Source organism: Cervus canadensis, chromosome 15, assembly GCF_019320065.1.
Source record: "Cervus canadensis isolate Bull #8, Minnesota chromosome 15, ASM1932006v1, whole genome shotgun sequence".
Lineage (NCBI taxonomy): Eukaryota > Metazoa > Chordata > Mammalia > Artiodactyla > Cervidae > Cervus > Cervus canadensis.
Window position 1 is genome coordinate 70,389,042 of NC_057400.1, and position 19,464 is coordinate 70,408,505.

Consider the following 19,464-nt stretch of genomic DNA (forward strand, 5'->3'; position numbering starts at 1 on the left):
ACAGAAAACAACAAAATTCTGTAAAGCGATTATCCTTCAGTAAAAAAATAAATTAAAAAAAGCTACAAAAATTTGTTTCCTTTACTTTTTTAAAAGTAAAACTGTAACTAAAATCTTTGATCACCATGTTTTTCTTTGTAATAAAACTCCTATGACTTAATGTCAAGAGAACAATGTTTCTGAGCAGAATAATTTTCCTCCTTTATAATGTGAGAGTTTCTATGTGACCCATCATGTCCCCCTTTTTGTTCTCTCCCCTTTTTGTCTTGGCTTTCAAAAAGCAGGAAAGTGAATGTAACTTTTAAGTGCAAAATGGGATTAGGAGAAGTTTAGAAATTACCCCCCTTCCCCAGAAGTCTTTTACAGAAGCTTGTTGACAAGGACACCTGTGGCGTGTCCGCCCAGCTTTCTGCTGCTTCCCTGGTCTTGTAGTGACACTGTTGCTTTTGTCAGTGCTGTGGAGAAAGACCTTGCTTGTACAGGTCCTAGGCTTGGTTCCACTTGGAACACATGGGCCTAATGCTATGTTTTCCCATTGCTTTGTTTTGTCTTTCAAGGTCTTTTAGTCGTGTCCTTTAAAAAATTAACTCATATAGCTTAATTCATAAAAAGAATTCAGTTTGAGAGTATTTATTCAATATGTGGATTTAATCTTTTATATTTGTGATTACTGATGTTTTGTGTAAGTTTATTCATCATTTTATTATCTTTTGATCAAGTTTCTCAAATTTTTTCCTTTCAAATCCCTTTAGTTGTTCCTAAGTTTTGAAATTTTGATTTCTGGACATTACTCATATTACAGAAAAATTAAACTATTTGTGAATTTCCCAACATGTTAAATTAATCAGTATTTCTCTTCCTGAAAAATATAGGGTCATAGGATGCCTTAAACCTAAATGTCTCTTTCTACCATTAGTATTTGAATTATTTGGTAGTCTGTTACATTGACTCCAGGGACTTTTTTTTGTGTGTGTGCAGCTAATAGAAGAACACTCCCAATTGCAATATATAAGATACATTCTGATTTTAGGGTTGTTAAGACAGGAAAGAAAATACCTCCTAGGATTTGTGAAATATAATTATTTTTAAACTTTCCTTCAATTAATTATTATATTTTGAGAGGTCATACTTAACTCTGATATGTAGTCCTTTTTTTTTTTTTAATCAGTTTGTTTTGCCATTGTTACTTGTATCACCTCTCTCCTGGATATCTCCTTCAGTAAGTTTCTTCATTAAGGTCTGTGAGTTATAACGTCTGAAAGACTTTATTAGCTTCAACATCTCTAGGTAATTTAATGAGGCTAATTTTTTAGGTTGTCTGTTGATTTCTCAGCACTTGAAAGATTTTCTACTGTCTTCTGACCTTTATTGTTGCCAGTGAGAAATCATTACTGGCGCAGTTGTTGCTTCTTTGTAGCTAATTTGTCTTTCCCTTTGGTAACCTTTTGGATTCTTGCCCTTGTTTTGTGATTTTAATACATTATGTCTAGGAGTTATTCTTTGGACATGTCCTCAGAGGGCAGTGTTGTACTTTTGTCTGTGAGGTTCCATTGAGTTCCTCCGGCTCTAGATGAGTTTTGGTGTTCAGTTCTTGACTTGTGATATCCATACCTAGATGGTTGGTATGAGTTAGATTTCACGTCTGCTTGTAAGGCAGGCTGAGTCTCTGATTTCCTGTGGGTTCTCTGTACCCGAAGCTTTGCGTGGGTGGTATGTTGGCCCAGGCCCTGGCTGACTGGCAGGCAGCTCCTGTTCAGTGGGCTGTGGTGTGTCTCAGAAGGCTTTGGTGCGCTCAGAGCCCAGAACCCTTGGCTCCTGTTGTGTGTGTGTCTGTGCGAGTCCTGCTTTGGCTCTTGAGGCATTTCCTTGTATACCTTCAGTTTGACTATCTACTCTTTTAATACTTTTTTGGTTGTATTATAGTCCTTATTTCTATGGTACAGGTGGTTGAGAGTGTGGTAGAGGTGCTGTTTCCACAGGGTTTAACAAGTTTGTTGATATTGAGCTTTTCTGTATATGTACTTATAGTTAGGTTTAAAAAAATTCCTCTTATGAAATACTTTACCTCAGATTCTCAATTACTATGGGTAAACATTTTTTAGTCTAGTTAAAAAAAATACCTATACTGGAAGTTTTTCCTTTACTCTTTGAAGAAAACTCAATTTGAGGTATTATTTCATCTTTAATAAAAATTTGAAAAGCATTCATTTTAAGGGCTTCTAAGTGAAAATTGTTTTTCTCCTTTCAGTTGCATGCTGCCATTAGTCACCAGGTTGACCCAGAATTCCTTGGTTTAGGTCTGGGCAGCGGCCTCCTCAACAGCCTGAAGCAGACCGTGGTGGCCCTGGCCAGCAGCGCGGGCGTGTTGAGCACTGTGCAGGCGGCCGCCCAGGCTGTGTTGCAGAGCGGGTGGTCCGTGCTGCTGCCCACTGCTGAGGAGCGGGCACGGGCACTCTCTGCTCTCCTCCCCTGTGCAGGTGGGCTTGGGCCAGGAGCAGGGGTGGGGGTGGGGCTGGCACAGGAGGGGTGCTCGGAGGGGATGGTGCTTACCTCACACTGGCGAAAACACTTGCCCTTTTCCAGTTTCAGGTAATGAAGTTAACATAAGTCCAGGTCGTCGATTCATGATTGATCTTCTCGTCGGCAGCTTAATGGCTGATGGAGGCTTAGAATCAGCCTTAAATGCAGCCATTACTGCAGAAATCCAGGTATGGTCCTAGGAATATGTGTGTGTGCACATGTGTGTATAAGCTGATGGAGGCGATTTTACTTACCAGTGAGCTGAGATTGAAACTTTGCCAGAATTAAAAAAACTTTGAAACATAAGACTTTTAGTAACATACAAATATTTCTGTAATTAAAACTTTTCTAGTAGTTTAAAAGAACTGAGTTATTAAGTATGATAAAATATACCCACTTTGTGTCTATCTATTAATAAGTGAATTTGACAGGTACCCCAATCATAGTACAGATTATTGCCATCACCCCGGAAAGTGCCTTTGTGCCCCTTTGCATGTGAAGTTAGTGTACCTTCCTGCCTCTCTCAGATGACGTTAGCCAGTGTGGGGGACCTTCTTGGTTAAGGGACTTCCGGTGGTTAAGAATCTGCCTGCCAATGCAGGGGACCTGAGTTCAGTCCCTTGTCCAGGAAGAGGCCACGTGCAGAGGAGTAACTAAACCTGGGCCCCCCAGCTGCTGAGCCCAGAGTGGCGTACCTGCGAAAGCTGGTGCGCTCCGTAACGAGAGAAGCCACCGCGCGTAGAAGCCCACACACTGCAGCTGGAGAGTAGCTCCTGCTTGTCACAACTGGAGACAGCACGTGCACAGCAACAAAGACCAGCGCAGCCAACACTGAATCAGTAAAGAAGTGAAAATGAAAAAATTATTTTTTTGCCAGTTTTGATTTTCACATAAATGATATCATACAGTATGTACTGATTTGTGTTAGCTTTATTTTGCCTCGATAATGAATTTTAGATTCAAATATGTTGGATGTATTATTAATTTTTGCTATTGAGAAGTGCTTCTTGTGTGATACGGCACTGTTGATGTATCCATTCTCCTGTTGGTAGACATTTGATGATTTTTGATTCTTAAAGCTGCTGTGATCATGCTGTGTACAAGTCCTTTAGTGAACACTTGTTTTTTCTTTCGGGTAAATACTCTGAATTAGACTCTCCTGGATCCTAGGGTGAGTGTGTACAATTTCCCAATGTGATTGTGGCATTTATTGCACATTTAAGCAGCCAGTATGAGAGTTACAGCCCATTCTTGACCTCATTAACATGAGGCTGTCAGTCTTTTTTAAAGACTGTAGCTATTCTGGGAGTAGGCTGGGGAGTTAGTTTGTATTTGCACATGCATATTTGTCATTCATAGCTACTTTTGTTGCTTTCGTTGTCATAGTAGTTTTCAGTTTAAAAACTTACACTGATAAAATTGGATGATGTGAGTGTATTAAAAATGTTTTGAAAATATACCTTCTTTGATTAAATTGAAAAAAATTAAAAGCAGTCAAACATGTAATGATGTTAGTAGCAAGTATGGTGCATTCTGTACCTTTTCTCCCTCAGATGCTATGCTGTGTACTTTGCTTTCATTTTCTCTTTTAACTTTGTCAGCCATGTTGATGTCGACAAAAAAAACCAGTGGATCTAAAAAAGGGATAGAAAATTTTATTAGGCCAAATATAGGATTATACTCCAGGAACAGCATCTCAGAAATTTCTGAGAACTATTGAGCCCATTACAAGTCAAGGCACAGTTAATATAAGTTTTTTGAGATAGAAGGTTGTACATTAAATAATGTTATTATTGACAGTTTACACAGTCCAGATCTAAGCCTCCTCATGGCCTCTTACAAAATCAAGAAGGAGGGTTTTCTTTTAAGGCATTACTTGTTGATCCTGGTAGAATATTTCTCTTTGGTTGAGCAGGCATATCTGCTGATGAGGAGGTTTAGTCCGTGCATAATGTGAATACCCGGGGGCTTCCCTGGTGGCTCAGACGGTAAAGTGTCTGCCTGCAATGCCGGAGACCCAGGTTCGATCCCTGGGTGAGAAAATCCCCTGGAGAAGGAAGTGGCAATCCACTCCAGTACTCTTGCCTAGAAAATCCCATGGACATAGGAGCCTGGTAAGCTACAGTCCATGGGGTCGCAAAGAGTCGGACACGACTGAGTGGCTTCACCTTTACTAATGTGACTACACCATGCACAGCAAGGAGAGAAAGGCCATAGGGCAGAGAAAATTTTTCTGTTTAAATTTTTCTTGTGTTGCCAGAAAATGTGAATTTTTTCCACGAGTAGAAAAAGTTGTCTTAAAATTTCATTTTATAGGCATGGACACAGAAGTACCACAGAAGTTAACAGTGGTGCTAAGGTGTCATGACTAGTGAGTGGCAGTTTGTTGATTCTAGGCTGCTTCCTTCTCTTCCTGAGTCTCCTCTGGCTCAGTGTAACAGCTCACCTGATGGGAGCTATGATATGTGGACTAGACTCAAGCAGTGTTCTTAGAGCCTGTTCATTTAGTAAGCATATGTTTATTTTGTGCTTCCTGCTGGGGAGTGGAACCTTGGGAGGGGAAGAGAGGCTATAGAGTATACAGATTGTGATCTCTGGGTAATTGTTAAGGTTCATAAAAAAATAGCCAAAAGGCCATTTGTTTTAGGACAGAAATACTTTGAAGCTACAGAAAGGCATAAACAAAAAAACCTCATCAGGTGGGAATAGTCATTGTTAATATTTTTTTGTGTATAGTCTTCCAGGCTTTCAAAAATGCAAATATTTACTAACAGTAGTAATTATAATGCTAGAATTGGTCTTAGTGGCTTGTATCTTTTTCACTCATCAGGTTGCCATGTCATCTATATTGAATACCCTTCTGCTATGTCCGTTTGTTCTGTTGGCTTTGGGGAAGTCTGTCATAAGGAAAAGGACTAATGTTTCCTTTTTTAAAAACAATTTCTTATCGTTGACCATTTAGGTTTTAGATATTTTTACTACTATAAATATTAATTCTACTTCCAAAGAAGGCCAGTGCCAAAGAATGTTCAAACTACTGTATGGTTGTGCTTATTTCACATGTTAGTACAGTTATGCTCAAAATTCTTCAAGCTAGGCTTCAACAGCATGTGAACTGAGAACTTCCAGATGTACTAGCTGGGTTTAGAAAAGACAGAGGAACCAGACAGCAAATTGCCAACATTGATTGAATCACAGAAAAAGCAAGGAAATCTACCCCCGGTTCCCCCACCAAATCTGCTTCTATTTCATTGACTATGAGAAAGCCTTTGTATGGATCACAACAAACTGGAAAATTCTTAAAGAGATGGGAATACCAGACCACCTTACCTGTCTCCTCAGAAACCTTTATGCAAAAGGTTATCAAGAACCTTTATCAAGAAGCAACAGTTAGGAACAATGGACTGGTTCCAAACTCAGAAAGGAGTAACATCAAGGCTGTATATTGTCACCCTGCTTATTTAACTTATATGCAGAGTACATCATGCAAAATGCTGGGCTGGATGAAGCGCAAGTTGGAATCAAGTTTGCCAGGAGAAATATCAACAACTTCAAATAAGCAGATAATACCACTTTAATGGCAGAAAGCGAAGAGGAACTACAGACCCTCTTGATGAGGGTAAAAGATCAGAGTGAAAAAGCTGTCTTGAAACTCAGCCTTCAAAAAACAAAGATCATGGCATCCAGTCCCATCACATCACAGCAAATAGATGGGGAAGGAGTGGAAGCAGTGACAGACTCTTCTTTTCTTGGATTCCAGAGTCACTGCGAACAATGACTGCAACCAATGACACTTGCTCCTTGGAAGGAAAGCTATGACAAACCTAGACAGCATATTAAAAAGCAGAAACATCCCTTTGCTAACAAAGGTCTGTCTAGTCAAAGCTATGGTTTTTCCTGTAGTTAGGTACAGATACGAGAGTTGGATCATAAAGAAGGCTGAACACCAAAGTGATGCTTTTGAATTGTGGTGTTGGAGAAGAATCTGGAGAGTCCCTTGGACTTCAGGGAGATCAAGCTAGTCAGTCCTAAAGTAAATCAACCTTGAATGTTAATTGGAAGCCCTGATGCTGAAATTGAAGCTCCAGTAGTTTGGTCACCAGATGTGAAGAGGCAACTCATTGGAAAACATTCCCGTGCTGGAAAAGATTGAAGGCAGAAGGAGAAGGGAGTGGCAGAGAATGAGATGGGTGATGGCATCACCAACTCAGCGGACATGAATTTGAACAAACTCTGGGAAATAGTGATAGACAGGGAAGCCTGGTATGCTGCAGTCCATGAGTTGGAAAGAGCTGGACATGACTTAGCAACTGAACAACATTATTACTATAAATAATTTTTAATTACATTCTTAAAGATTATAAGTTATTGGTTGTAAGAATAATAATTAGGAAAAAGATGGTAAAGATGGCAGAGTAGAAGGATGTGTGTTCATCTTCTGCAAGAACTCCAAAATTGCAAGTCACTGCTGAACCGCCTTTGACCAGGAGACTGTTACATCCCACCAAAAAAAGATACTCCAAATCCAAGGGCAAAGGAGAAGGCCCAGCCAGACAGTAGGAAGGGCGAAGTTGCATTTAGAATCAAACCCAGTACCAGCCAGACATACTTGGAGGGCTCAAACAAAACTTTGTGCACACCAGGACCCAGGGACCCCACGGAGACAGCCAGACCTGCCTTTGATTGTTGGAGTGTCTCTTGTGGAGGCGTGGGTCAATAGTGGCCTGCCGTGGGGACAGGGGCTCTGGCTGCAGCAGACCTGGGAGGCAGGGCATGTAGCCTAAGTCCTCTTGGAGCAGGTTGCCATTAGGCTCATCATAGAGCCACTGAGCAGACGACCCACGAACTGGAGAACAATTATTCCAAAGAAGTTCTTGCACCATGTTACAAAAATTCAAGGGCCCACAACAGATTTCCCAACCTGGGATTCCGGCAAAGGGACTGAGGACGCGAAGGAATTTGACTTTGGAGGCCAGGGGATTTGATTATAGAACTTCCAGGATTACAGGACTGGGAAAACAGGCTCTTGGAGAGCACACAAACAAAATCTTGTGCATCAGGACCCAGGAGAAAGGAGCAGTGTCCCCACCAGAGACTGAGCCAGACTTGCCTATAACAGTCCTGCCATGGGGTAAGGCTCACTGAATGCAACAGTCCTTGGAGCTGCAGCATGCTGGCGTGATTCCTTTTAAGGGAGGCCGCCATTACTGTCATTACCCATACATGATGGGGAAGGAACACAGCCCCACCCATCAACAGAAAAATGGATTAAAGATCTACTGATGGCCCCACCAATCAGAGCTAGACAGCCAGCCCCTCCCATCAGGAAGCTTCCAAAAGCCTCTTATCCTTATCCATCAGAGGGCAGACAGAATGAAAACCACACTTGCAGAAATCTAACCAAACTGATCACATGGATCACAAACTTGTCTAATTTAATGAAACTAAGAGCCATGCTATCTAGGGCCACCCAAGATAGACGGGTCATGGTGGAGAGTTCTGACAAACCATGGTCCACTGGAGAAGGGAATAGGAAACTACTTCAGTATTCCTGCCTTGAGAACCCCATGAACAGTATGAAAAAGCAACAAAATATGACAGTGAAAGATGAACTTCCCAGGTCAGTACGTGTCCAATCTGCTACTGGAGAAGAGTAGAGAAATAACTCCAAAAAGAACGAAGAGATGGAGCCAAAGCGAAAACAGCGCCCAGTTGTGGATGTGACTGGTGATGGAAGTAAAGTTCAATGCTGTAAAGAACGATATTGCATAGGAACCTGGAATGTTAGGTCCATCAATCAAGTTAGATTGGAAGAGGTCAAACAGGAGATAGCAAGAATGAACATCGACATTTTAGGAATCAGTGAAGTAAAATGGACCAGAATGGGCGAACTTAACTCAGATGACCATTATATCTACTACTGTGGGCAAGAATCCCTTAGAAGGAATGGAGTAGCCCTCATAGTCAACAAGAGTCCGAAATGCAGTACTTGGGTGCAGTCCCAAAAACGACAGACTGATCTCTGTTCATTTCCAAGGCAAATCATTCAACATCACAGTAATCCAAGTCTATGACCTGACTAGTAATGCTGAAGAAGCTGAAGTTGAATGATTCTATGATGACCTACAAGACCTTCTAGAACTAACACCAAAAAAAGATGTCCTTTTCATCGTAGAGGATTGGAATGCAAAAGTAGGACCTCAAGAGATACCTGGAGTAACAGGTGTGTTTGGCCTTGGAGTACAGAATGAAGCAGGGCAAAGGCTAACAGAGTTTTGCCAAGAGAACGTAGTAGTCATAGCAAGCACCCTCTACCAACAACACAAGTGATGACTCTACACATGGACATCACTAGATGGTCAATACTGAAGTCAGATTGATATATTCTTTGCAGCTGAAGATGGAGAAGCTCTATACAGTCAGCAAAAACAAAACTGGGAGCTGACTGGCTCAGATCATGAACTCCTTATTGCAAAATTCAGACTTAGATTGGAAAAAGTAGGGAAAACCACTATATCACTCAGGTATGACCTAAATCAAATCCCTTACGATTATACAGTGAAAGTGACAAATAGACTGAAAGGATTAGATCTGATAGACAAAGTCCCTGAAGAACTCTGGGTGGAGGTTCATAACATTGTACAGGAGGTGGTGAACAAAGCCATCCCCAAGGAAAAGAAATGCAAAAAGACAAAAAGGTTGTCTGTGAAGGCCTTACAAATAGCTGAGAAAAGAAGAGAACAAAGGCAAAGGAGAAAAGGAAAGATATACCCATCTGAATGCAGAGTTCCAAAGAATAGCAAGGAGAGATAAGAAGGCCTTTCTAATTGATCAATGCAAAAAAAAAAAAAAAAATAGAGGAAAACAATAGAATGGGAAAAACTAGAGATCTCTTCAAGAAAATTAGAAATACCAAGGGAACATTGCCTGCAAAGATGGGCATGATAAAGGACAGAAACAGTATGGACCTAACAGAAGCAGAAGATATTACAAAGAGGTGGCAAGAATACATAGACGAACTATCCAAAAAAGATCTTAATGACCCAGATAATCATGATGGTGTGATCACTCACCTGGAGCCAGACATCCTGGAATGTGAAGTCAAGTGGGCCTTAGGAAGCATCACTAGACAAAGCTAGTGGAAGTGATGGAATTTCAGCTGAGCTATTTCAAATCTTAAATGATGATCTGTTGACTCAATATGCCAACAAATTTGAAAAACTCAGCAGTGGCCACAGGACTGGAAAAGGTCACTTTTCATTTCATTCCCATAGAAAGGCAATGCCAAAAAATGTTCAAACTCCCACACAGTTGCACTCATCTCACATGCTAATAAAGTAATGCTCAAAATTCTCCAAGGTAGTCTTCAACAGTGCATGAACTGAGAACTTTCAGATGTTCAATCTGGATTTAGAAAAGGCAGAGGAACCAGAGATGAAGTTGCCAACATTGGTTGGATCATAGAAAAAGCAAGACGTTCCAGGAAGACATCTACTTGTGCTTCATTCACTACCTAAAGCCTTTGTCTATGTGAATCACAACAAACTGTGGAAAATTCTTAAAGAGATGGGAATATCAGACCACCTTACCTGCCTCCTGAGGAATCTGTATGCAGGTCAAGAAGCAACAGTTAATAGAAAACAACAAAATTCTGTAAAGCATTTATCCTTCAATTAAAAAATAAAAAGAGGCAACAGTGAGATCTGACATGGAACAATAGACTGATTCCAAGTTGGGAAAGGAGTACGTCAAGGCTGTATATTGTTACCCTGCTTATTTAACTTACATGCAGAGTACATCATGTGAAATGCTGGGCTGGATGAAGCACAAGCTGGAATCAAGATTGCCGGGAGAAATATCAGTAACCTCAAAGATGCAGATGACATCACCCTTATGGAAGAAAGCAAAGAGGAACTAAAGAGCCTCTTGATGAAAGTGAAAGAGGAGAGTGGAAAAGCTGGCTTAAAACTCAACATTCAGAAATTCAAGATCATGGCCTCTGGTCCCATCAGTTTATGGCAAATAGATGGGAAACAATGGAAACAGTGACAGACTTTACTTTCTTGCACTCCAAAATCACTGCAGATGGTGACTGCAGCCATGAAATTGAAAGACACTTGCTCTTTGGAAGAAAAGCTATGACAAACCTAGGCAGCATATTAAAAAGCAGAGACATCCCTTTGCTGACAAAGGTCTGTCTAGTCAAAGCTGTGGTTTTTCTAGTAGTCATGTATAGATGTGAGATTTGGACCATATTGAAGGCTGAGTGCCGATGAATTGATGCTTTTTAACTGTGGTGTTGCAGATAAGTCTCTGAGAGTCCCTTGGACAGCAAGGAGATCAAACCAGTCAATCCTAAAGGAAATCAATCCTGAATATTCACTGGAAGGACTGATGCTGAAGCTGAAGCTCCCAACAATTTGGCCACCTGATGCGAAGAACTGAATCATTAGAAAAGACCCTGATGCTTAGAAAGTGTGAAGGCAGGAGGAGAATGGGCAGACAGAGGATGAGATGGTTGGATGACATCACTGACTCAGTGGATACTATTTTGAACAAACTCCAGAGTTGGTGCTACACGGGCAAGCCTGGTGTGCTGCAGTCCATGGTGTCGCAGAGAGCTGGACATCACTGAGCAACTGAACTGAACTGGTTAGGAAAAAGTTTTAGTAATAACATTTGGTCAAAAGCACACACAGTTTTAAGCTTTCCAACCCATGTTGCCTTCTTACCTTAATTGTGGATGGCACAGTTCTAGTCCAGCCACTTCTCAGGATGGAGCAGACTGTTGTGTTTAGACTTATTCTGGTGTTTACTGTTAGAAAATAAAGACCAGAAGGAAAGAAGTTGTATGCTTTTTCACAGTAAATTTGATTGCTAGAGGAATGCTTGCTATATAGTACATCCTCAGGAATATTGGTTGCCTTTGACTGGCAAAAGATAACCTCCTTCAGAGTTTTTTTAAAATAATAACTTTATTGAGTTCTACTTCACCTAGTATAAAATTCAGTTTTTTAAAGTGATTTTTTTTTTTGTACATTTGAAGAATTGTTCAGCGTCATCAATGTCTAATTTTCTCACTTACCTCACTCCAGAAAGAAAGTTTGTGCTCCTTAGTCGTTTCTGCCCATTCCCCACTCCTTGCAGCCACTGACTACCACTAATCTACTTTATGTTTGTGAAGATTTCTCTCTTTTGGACATTTCATAAAAGTGAATTTGCACAGTGTGTGGCTTTTTGTATTTGGCTATTTCCAGTTAACAGTGTTTTCAAAGTTCGGTGAGGTTGTGACATTCATATTGTACTTAATTTTTAAAAATTGCTTAACAGTATTCTCTTGTATGGATATAGCACATTTTGTTTACCTATTTATCAGCTGATGGACATTTAGATTGTTCCCTCTTTTAAGTTATTATGAATAGTGCTGTTATGAATATTTGCGTGTAGGTTTTTTTGTGGACATAGGTGTTTGTTCCTTATGGGCGTATGCCTTGGAGTAGAGTTGCTGAATTTTATGGTAACTCTGTGTGTAATGTTTCAAGGAATAACCAGACTGTTTTCTTAAGTGACCGTACCATTTTACTTGCCCAGTAACATTGTATGTCAATTCCAGTTTCTCCATATCCTTGCTAGCGCTTGCTGTTAATACTATTCATCTTTTTTGTTCTACTGTCCTGACAGATGTGAAATTCCCTGATGACTAATGATGTCGAATATCTTTTCATGTGCTCATTAGCTATTTGTCCATCTTCTTTGAAGATATGTCCATTCACTTTTTGCTTGCTTTACAACTGGGTAATTTATCTTTGAATTTTCGAGTTGTAAGGATTCTTTCTCTATCTTTTAGGTCCCCTGTCAGATACAGGACTTGTGCGTATATCCTCTCATTCTGTGGTTTAGTGCTTTGTGTTTACGAAGCAGATAGTTTCTGCCTAGGTGATCACGTTGGGTGTTGTGAGAGCCAGTAGCAGGAGTAAAGATTTTAAGAGCTTCACAGAGGCTGGCGAGCGTTTGCACTGGCAGCCTGGCCGTTGGGTTTGTAGGACAGATTGCCTGTTTACAGACGGAGCTGCTGAGCAGTGTGAGTTTCATGGTTGCCGTGAGCCGGTGTCACCAGGCGCGTGAGTCAGCACTCATTAGGCCGTGGGGTCCAGGCTCAGCCCTGGTATTCTCAGATAACTGGTAACCAACCTGTACTTCGTGAATTACAGGATATTGAAGCCAAAAAAGAAGCACAGAAGGAAAAAGAAATTGATGAACAGGAAGCAAATGCCTCGACATTTCATAGAAGTAGGACTCCGTTGGATAAAGATCTTATTAATACGGGAATCTATGAATCTTCTGGAAAACAGTGCTTGCCTCTGGTTCAGCTTATTCAACAGCTTCTTAGGTAAATAGTTGATGTATTTTAATAGAATTATTGATTTTCATAATAAGATAGATTGAATGCTGGGGACTCAAAAATGTCTTCAGTTGTTGAGGAAATACTCCAGAAAGTACCTTGGAGAGACTTTAGAGCAGACTCTTAAATATAGGTGAAGTGAGAGGTTAGAGTGTATGAAGTAGAGATTCCAAAGGTTTTCACACAAGAGAAAATTGGAGTGTGTGAAAAGTGTAGGATGAGATTCTTATCTTCATTAGTAAGTAGGTAGGTACAAATGGAAATCATGGTAAGATTTTTTTTTTTACAGTTGGTTGTGTCATTGGCCATTCTGTCTATCATAGATTTATATGTTTTCATTTCTAAGACAGCTTTTAAAAACTGAAGTAAATAAAAGAATGGTGAGCATTATATTTGAAGAACTTATCAGGAGGAGGTAAGAATCAGTGAGAGTCAGAATATGAGCAGAGACTAACATTGATAAGGGCTGAAGTAGTCACTCACTGTTTGCTGAAAAATGTCAGCCTGTGTCACGGTGCCCTTCAAAAAAAGCGAAAGAGCAGGGTAGTTTCTGAAAGGCATTTGTTAGACAGTGAAAAATTATTGTCCTTTATGTAACACAGCTCTACTCTGTGTAAACCTGGCTCCTGGTTTGTTTTTATGCAGAAAGGAAAGCGAGCCCTAAACCCAGGGCAGTGGTGGGTGTGCTGGTGTGGGTTGGCCCGCCCTCCACCTGAGGAACACGAGTTTACTGGGCACACTGTGGCTTTTAGAAGAGGGTGTTTTATAGCTAGTTCCTTTTATAGGTTTTAGTAAATGCCAATAAAATACCTTTTCTTATTTTTAAAAATAATCTGATGATGGTTTTTTAAAAATCAGTGTTTGTACCTTCTAATCTTCAGTATCACAATTTGAAATAAAGTGAGTTAACTCAGTGTAGTTGGTGGTAATGAAAAGAGCTTGAGAATTTTTCCTGGAAAATTTCAGTTGTGACTGCTTGTGTAAAGTTGGCAGCTGAAACTCTGCCCAGTGTGGTAACTGTGGGAGTAATAACAGCAGTGTTTACATTGCAGAGTTAATTAAGGATCAAGTGAGAAAATGGTCATTGCTATGCAGAAGTTTTAAAGCAAAAGCGTGTAACTCAAGGCGTGCTTTTCTGTGTCCTTAACGACACCTTCCTTCGCTGGGGAGGCTGTGCCTGGGCACACTGGTGTCACGGCCAGCCAGCACTGGGCTCCCTGCTCGCCACCCTGTGGCCGGTTACCCTTCTCAGGAGAGGCCAGCTCTTGCTCGCCTGCCTGTTCAGTCTTTCTCTCCCCTCGGTGTGTAGACACCTGTCCCTCTTACCTGCCTGCACTGTGCTGTTTAGTCTGGCAGTCATTTGCCACATTGGTGTGATGAACATTTGAAGTGTGTCCACAATGTAGCCAAGACACTGAGATTTTATTTTTTTATTAATTAAAATTCAAATTAAAAACTTAGACTTGATTCAGCTATTAGAAAACTTAGTTATGTTTGGAATAACTTAGCCATATGAATTTACCTTTTCATCTCTTCATTTTTATGAGCATTAAGTGCAAATCAAGTATTTGCAATGAAAATTTAGTTATCGGAATTGAAATGTACAAAATACACAAAATATACAAAATACACAATGGCTTTTGAAGACTTTGTGTGAAAAGAACTAATATAAAACTCTCTTTTTTCTTACTGGTTTTACGTTGAAATGATAATATTTTAAATATATGGTAATAAATACATGATTGATACTGGTTTTACATGTTCTTTTTATCTTTATTTATGTGACTGGTAGACATTCCAAATTACATGTGTGAGTCCCTGGCAGACGTTTCCTGTTGTACCGTGTTCTCTGTACCATTCTCACATTGTCTTCTGAGCCTTCCTCTTTACTTTTGGTTCCTTTGGCATGCAGGCAGGAGTTGGCCCCACAGCAGGTTTATAATGAAGATGTACCTGTTTAGAAAACACAAAACAAAAGCTGAATCATGGAAGTAAATAGTACCTTAAAAGTTTTTTGGAAAAGAGAAAAAGAAAAATGCATAAATGACTTTCTCACTAACAATGCCTGTGACCTCAGCTCTTTTCATAAGCATAGATAATTTGCCTTTCCTCTTACAGAGATAGACTTTAACTTTATTTCCAACCTTAAGGTTTTGTGACTAAATGAGACTCATGTGTTGACTTGGCTGATGCATTTGTTGAAAAGTAATCTAAAGGTTTACAGTTTGGAGATTTTGGAGACATCTGATGCATTTTATTATTTGGAAAACAGGTTGGAGAAGTTGTAGTTTGCCCAAAGTAAGCAATGAAACAGATTTCAGAGTAACTCCTATGCTGACAAAGAGCCACAGAAAACCATTTATATTTGGAAATAGAGAGCTATGAAGATTTTTAAGTTAGTGAACTCCGTCAGAATTATACACTTTGACTATGGTTCTGAATTTTCTATTAGGGAAATAAGTTAACATTTGTATTGTGTTCTGTTAATGTATTTTGCTCCATCATGTATGGCCTAAAAGCCAGATTCTAGACCGTTTCTTTTAGTGATACGGTTATCAGGGCAGGTTATCAGGTCATGGAGCAGGAAGATGAGGTGAATCAAAAACACAGCCCTGAGCACCCACCTGTATTTTTTGTGGCTGGGAGTGCTGAGCACAAGCCAAGGTTCCCTATTTCCTTTTCTGTGCAACCCTGTGTATGTTGATGTGTGTCTCCTGCTTCTGCCCTTACTCCACTGCTGTAGGTAGAGTAGAGTGAGGACGGAATGAGTTCCTGGATTGAGCCCTGGGGGCAGATACAATGGACGGAGGTTCTACTTAAACCTGCTATTACGTAAGAAATCAAAGAAGTGGAGTAGAATGCTTCTCCGTGGCCTGGTGTTGTGCAGAGGTTCTGGACTTCTCTGCTCAGTGACCATGCCAGGCACTTTGGCTGGAGTAGGGCTGGTGTGGTGGGGCTGCACTGACAGAAGTTCCAAACCAGGCTCTGCTTTGGCTCTTTTCCTTCTCTGACTCCCTTTCTCTTCCTGTTCTCAGGGCCACAGGCCAGGCCTTGCCCACTTGTGCCAGGACTGCCCCCGAGTGGCCGGGTCTTTTCTGCTGTTCTCTGCTCCTTCTGGTCTGCCTTCACACTAACTTGAGTTTCCTTTCTTGGACACAAAAAGGATATCACTTTTCTTTGAAAACCTGGTGGCTGAGCATTGCAGAATTTATCCCCAGCAGCCTGGCGCGCTCTCACCTACAGTGTCCACTGTGTGCACTCCCCTTCTTTGTCTTGACCTCTGTGCCCTGTCCCTTGCATTCTGCTCATGGAACGTTTACTGCTCTTCTCATTATACTTTCTCTCTTCTCCCCATTTACCTGCTGATGGTTTGTTGCTCGAGTTGGATCCTGCAGTTGGAACCAGGTCCCCTGCTCTTTTCCTTGTTGCTGTGTTCCTTGAGCACCTCTTGCTGTGACCTCTGTCATCTGTGCCCACTTCCTTCCTGTGCTTTCTGAGCCCTGGGCATCCCTCACGTGGCCCACTCTGGTGCTGAACTGAGTAGGTCTGAAGGTAGACTTGAGAGTCAGATGCAGAAATGCGAGTGGATCTTATCTGTAAGAATAGTGTTGCATTTGTATTTGAAATGAAGTGCCAGTGGATCTTGTCTTTAAGAATAGTGTCACATTTGTGTTTGAAATGCAGCTTTGGATAAAAAATTATATAACAGTTACTTTTCCTTCCAAAGGTTTATAGAGGAGTTTTCTGTTGTTCTGGACTGTTCCATGCTACTCCTTAGGAGCACATTTGTAAAGCAAGGGGTGTCATTCTGCCTTGCGGTGTCTTGTGTGCACCTCCGCTCTGTTCTGAGTGAGGTATGCTTACTGCACATGCACCTGTCACACTGGGGAAGGGAGCCAGCCGCAGGTCACGTGGGTGTGTGATCTTTATTTCTGATTTTAATTTATGTTGTGATTTTTTTTTACATCCCTCCCCCCTTTAAAGACAAACATAACTTGCTTAATTTTGCAATTCTCTTTCTCCTGCATAGAAACATTGCTTCTCAGACAGTAGCCAGATTGAAAGATGTTGCCCGTCGGATATCATCATGTCTAGACTTTGAGCAACATAGTCGTGAAAGATCTGCTTCATTGGATTTGTTGCTGCGTTTTCAGCGCTTACTTATCAGTAAACTTTATCCAGGAGACAGTGTTGGTCAGACTTCAGAAATTTCTAGTAAGTTACTTAAAGTGTTAAAGTGTCTTGTATGTATTTTGACTTTTTTATTTAGGCTTTTTGACATACCTATTCTGCATGGCCCACATGTGTAGTTCTTATACTAGTAGATGTACCAATTTTGGAGGACTTTATTTTGCATCTACTTTTTTTTTTGGACAGATATTTCTGTTTTAAACTCATCAATATTTTTATTTCATTGTGTTCACATTTAAATTCCTTAGACATGAGAAATAGCATCCTTTATGTTCAGGTTAGTCTTATAGAAGGTCTGTTAGACTTATTCCACATGTTAGTTATGGACTGTTAGAGACTGACGTAATGTGGGGACAGAATTGTGACCTAGTATTTGTATGTCACCCTGGTAAGCTGGATGGGTGTAGTAGGAGAAATGCATCATCGTTGGAGGAAGAGAGTCTCAGTTACAGCTTTAGTTTATTAGCTGCTGGATATGTGGGACAGAGTCTCCTGGGAGTTGTTGACTGTTAGGATGAGACTTGAGGGTGCCTGTGAGAATTAGGATGATATGTAAGAAAGAGCTGAGTTCTGTGTACTGTGTAGAGTAGGGCACTTTGCAGAAACTCCAAAGGAGTGGTTGGCTCTTTATAGGATAGTTCTGTGCCAGGGATGGAAGGGTCTGCTACTTCTGTTAGTGTTTTGATAGCTAGTGTATTCTAAAACAACTTGATTACTTCCTGAAAGTAGTTAGGCACCTGTAGAGGATGGAAAACTTCAGGTTGAAATCAGCGAACCATTTCAGTCTGAAAGAGGTGTCATAAACTCACAGGGACTAAAATGCTGTTAAGAGCCATGTAGCAGGAGGAGTTGACGATTTTTTATGACATTGAAAACTGCGTAACTTTGTTCATTGAGAGTAATTTTCAGGCTTTAAGATTTGGACTTGGAAAACATATATATTGGATATAAGGTTTTAGAACTCTAAGTTATAACTTTGGCTTAGTGTTTTTAAACACTGTGTAGTTCAGTGTTTAAAAATCGATACATCCAAACTCACTGTTTCTCAAATTATGTGCTGTAAAAGGAGGACTAAGTAAGGGTTAACCACTCCTGTTTGAAAAAATTATTATAGGTAAAAGATATAATAGATAAGGATAGAATAGTGAGACAATGAAGTTTGTTTACAAAGTAAATTTTGATAGTGCAAATGAGACTCTGTGCATCTGCCCCCAGGTCCTGAGCTGATGGGGGTCGGGTCCTTGCTGAAGAAGTACACAGCCCTTCTGTGCACACACACTGGGGACATACTGCCCGTGGCGGCCAGCGTGGCCTCCACCAGCTGGCGGCACTTCGCAGAGGTGGCCTGCATTGTGGAAGGGGACTTCACTGGTACTTGTTTCCTAAATGTCTGCGTGTATTTATTTTTGGAGATTGATGTGATGTAAAATGTATCATTTTGTGATAAGCTTGCATGCCTTTACCTCATATATCTAGTCCTGTAGGCTAGACTACATGTCTCGTACTGTGGACTAGGCTATATCTAGTCCTAGCCTTTCGGCTTCACCTTTTGCTTTTTTAGTTGCAATTCTAGAGTTAAACAACCTGGTGTATATAGAATTGGTGCTTTAGAGTCATACCACTGTTATTAGCACTTCAATAATGAAGTAAATGGTAATTGTCTAATTTTATTTCAGCAACATAAGAATTAGTTGCCTTTATATTGCTTAATATTTTTTCCAGTTAATTCTATGACAGATTATTATGATGGAATGCTTTTTTTCTGATGATTAACTTAGTTGGAAACACTTAGTTTTTCTGAATAAAAAACTCTAGTTACTCCTTTTGTGTTAAAACAGTGTTTTCAAAAAGTATTTTTATAACTCAAAGGGTTCTGTTTGATACCTATGTTTGCTGAATATACTGAAGGACAAGTGTTCCTTATGTTGTTATTTTAAATGCAGCCCAAGCTTGTAAAGTGATTTTATAGGATAAAGACTTTTGCTTTAAGTCTCACACCTTTTTCCTTCTCTTTTTAATGTAGGCATTCTCCTCCCGGAACTGGTGGTCTCTGTCGTGCTCCTGCTCAGTAAAAACGCTGGCCTCATGCAGGAGGCTGGGGCTGTGCCTTTACTGGGCGGCTTGCTCGAGCATCTGGATCGGTTCAACCACCTGGCTCCAGGAAAGGAGAGGGACGACCTTGAAGAGCTAGCCTGGCCTGGCATCATGGGTATGGCATCTTCACTTAAGGACTTGCACTGGGGGAAGTTTTGTCCTAGTCTGCTCTTTGATTTGAAAGACTAATTTGACAAAGGAACACCAGTTATTGCCATTTTCACTGACGGTAGTGTGGAGAAGGAGGTGGCAACCCA

The 19,464-nt window shown here is 40.6% G+C and overlaps 1 protein-coding gene across 5 annotated transcripts in view; it reads left to right on the forward strand.

The window, feature by feature from the left end:
- HERC2 (HECT and RLD domain containing E3 ubiquitin protein ligase 2) overlaps positions 1-19,464 on the forward strand; it is a 240,063-nt gene that overhangs the window by 76,892 nt on the left and 143,707 nt on the right. For all 5 annotated transcript variants that reach the window (XM_043488204.1, XM_043488205.1, XM_043488207.1 and 2 more), the window contains 6 exons: positions 2,249-2,477; positions 2,584-2,708; positions 12,732-12,910; positions 16,953-17,137; positions 18,329-18,484; positions 19,137-19,322. In XM_043488204.1, coding sequence (XP_043344139.1) covers positions 2,249-2,477; positions 2,584-2,708; positions 12,732-12,910; positions 16,953-17,137; positions 18,329-18,484; positions 19,137-19,322 — 1,060 coding nt within the window. The remainder of the gene's footprint in view (positions 1-2,248; positions 2,478-2,583; positions 2,709-12,731; positions 12,911-16,952; positions 17,138-18,328; positions 18,485-19,136; positions 19,323-19,464) is intronic.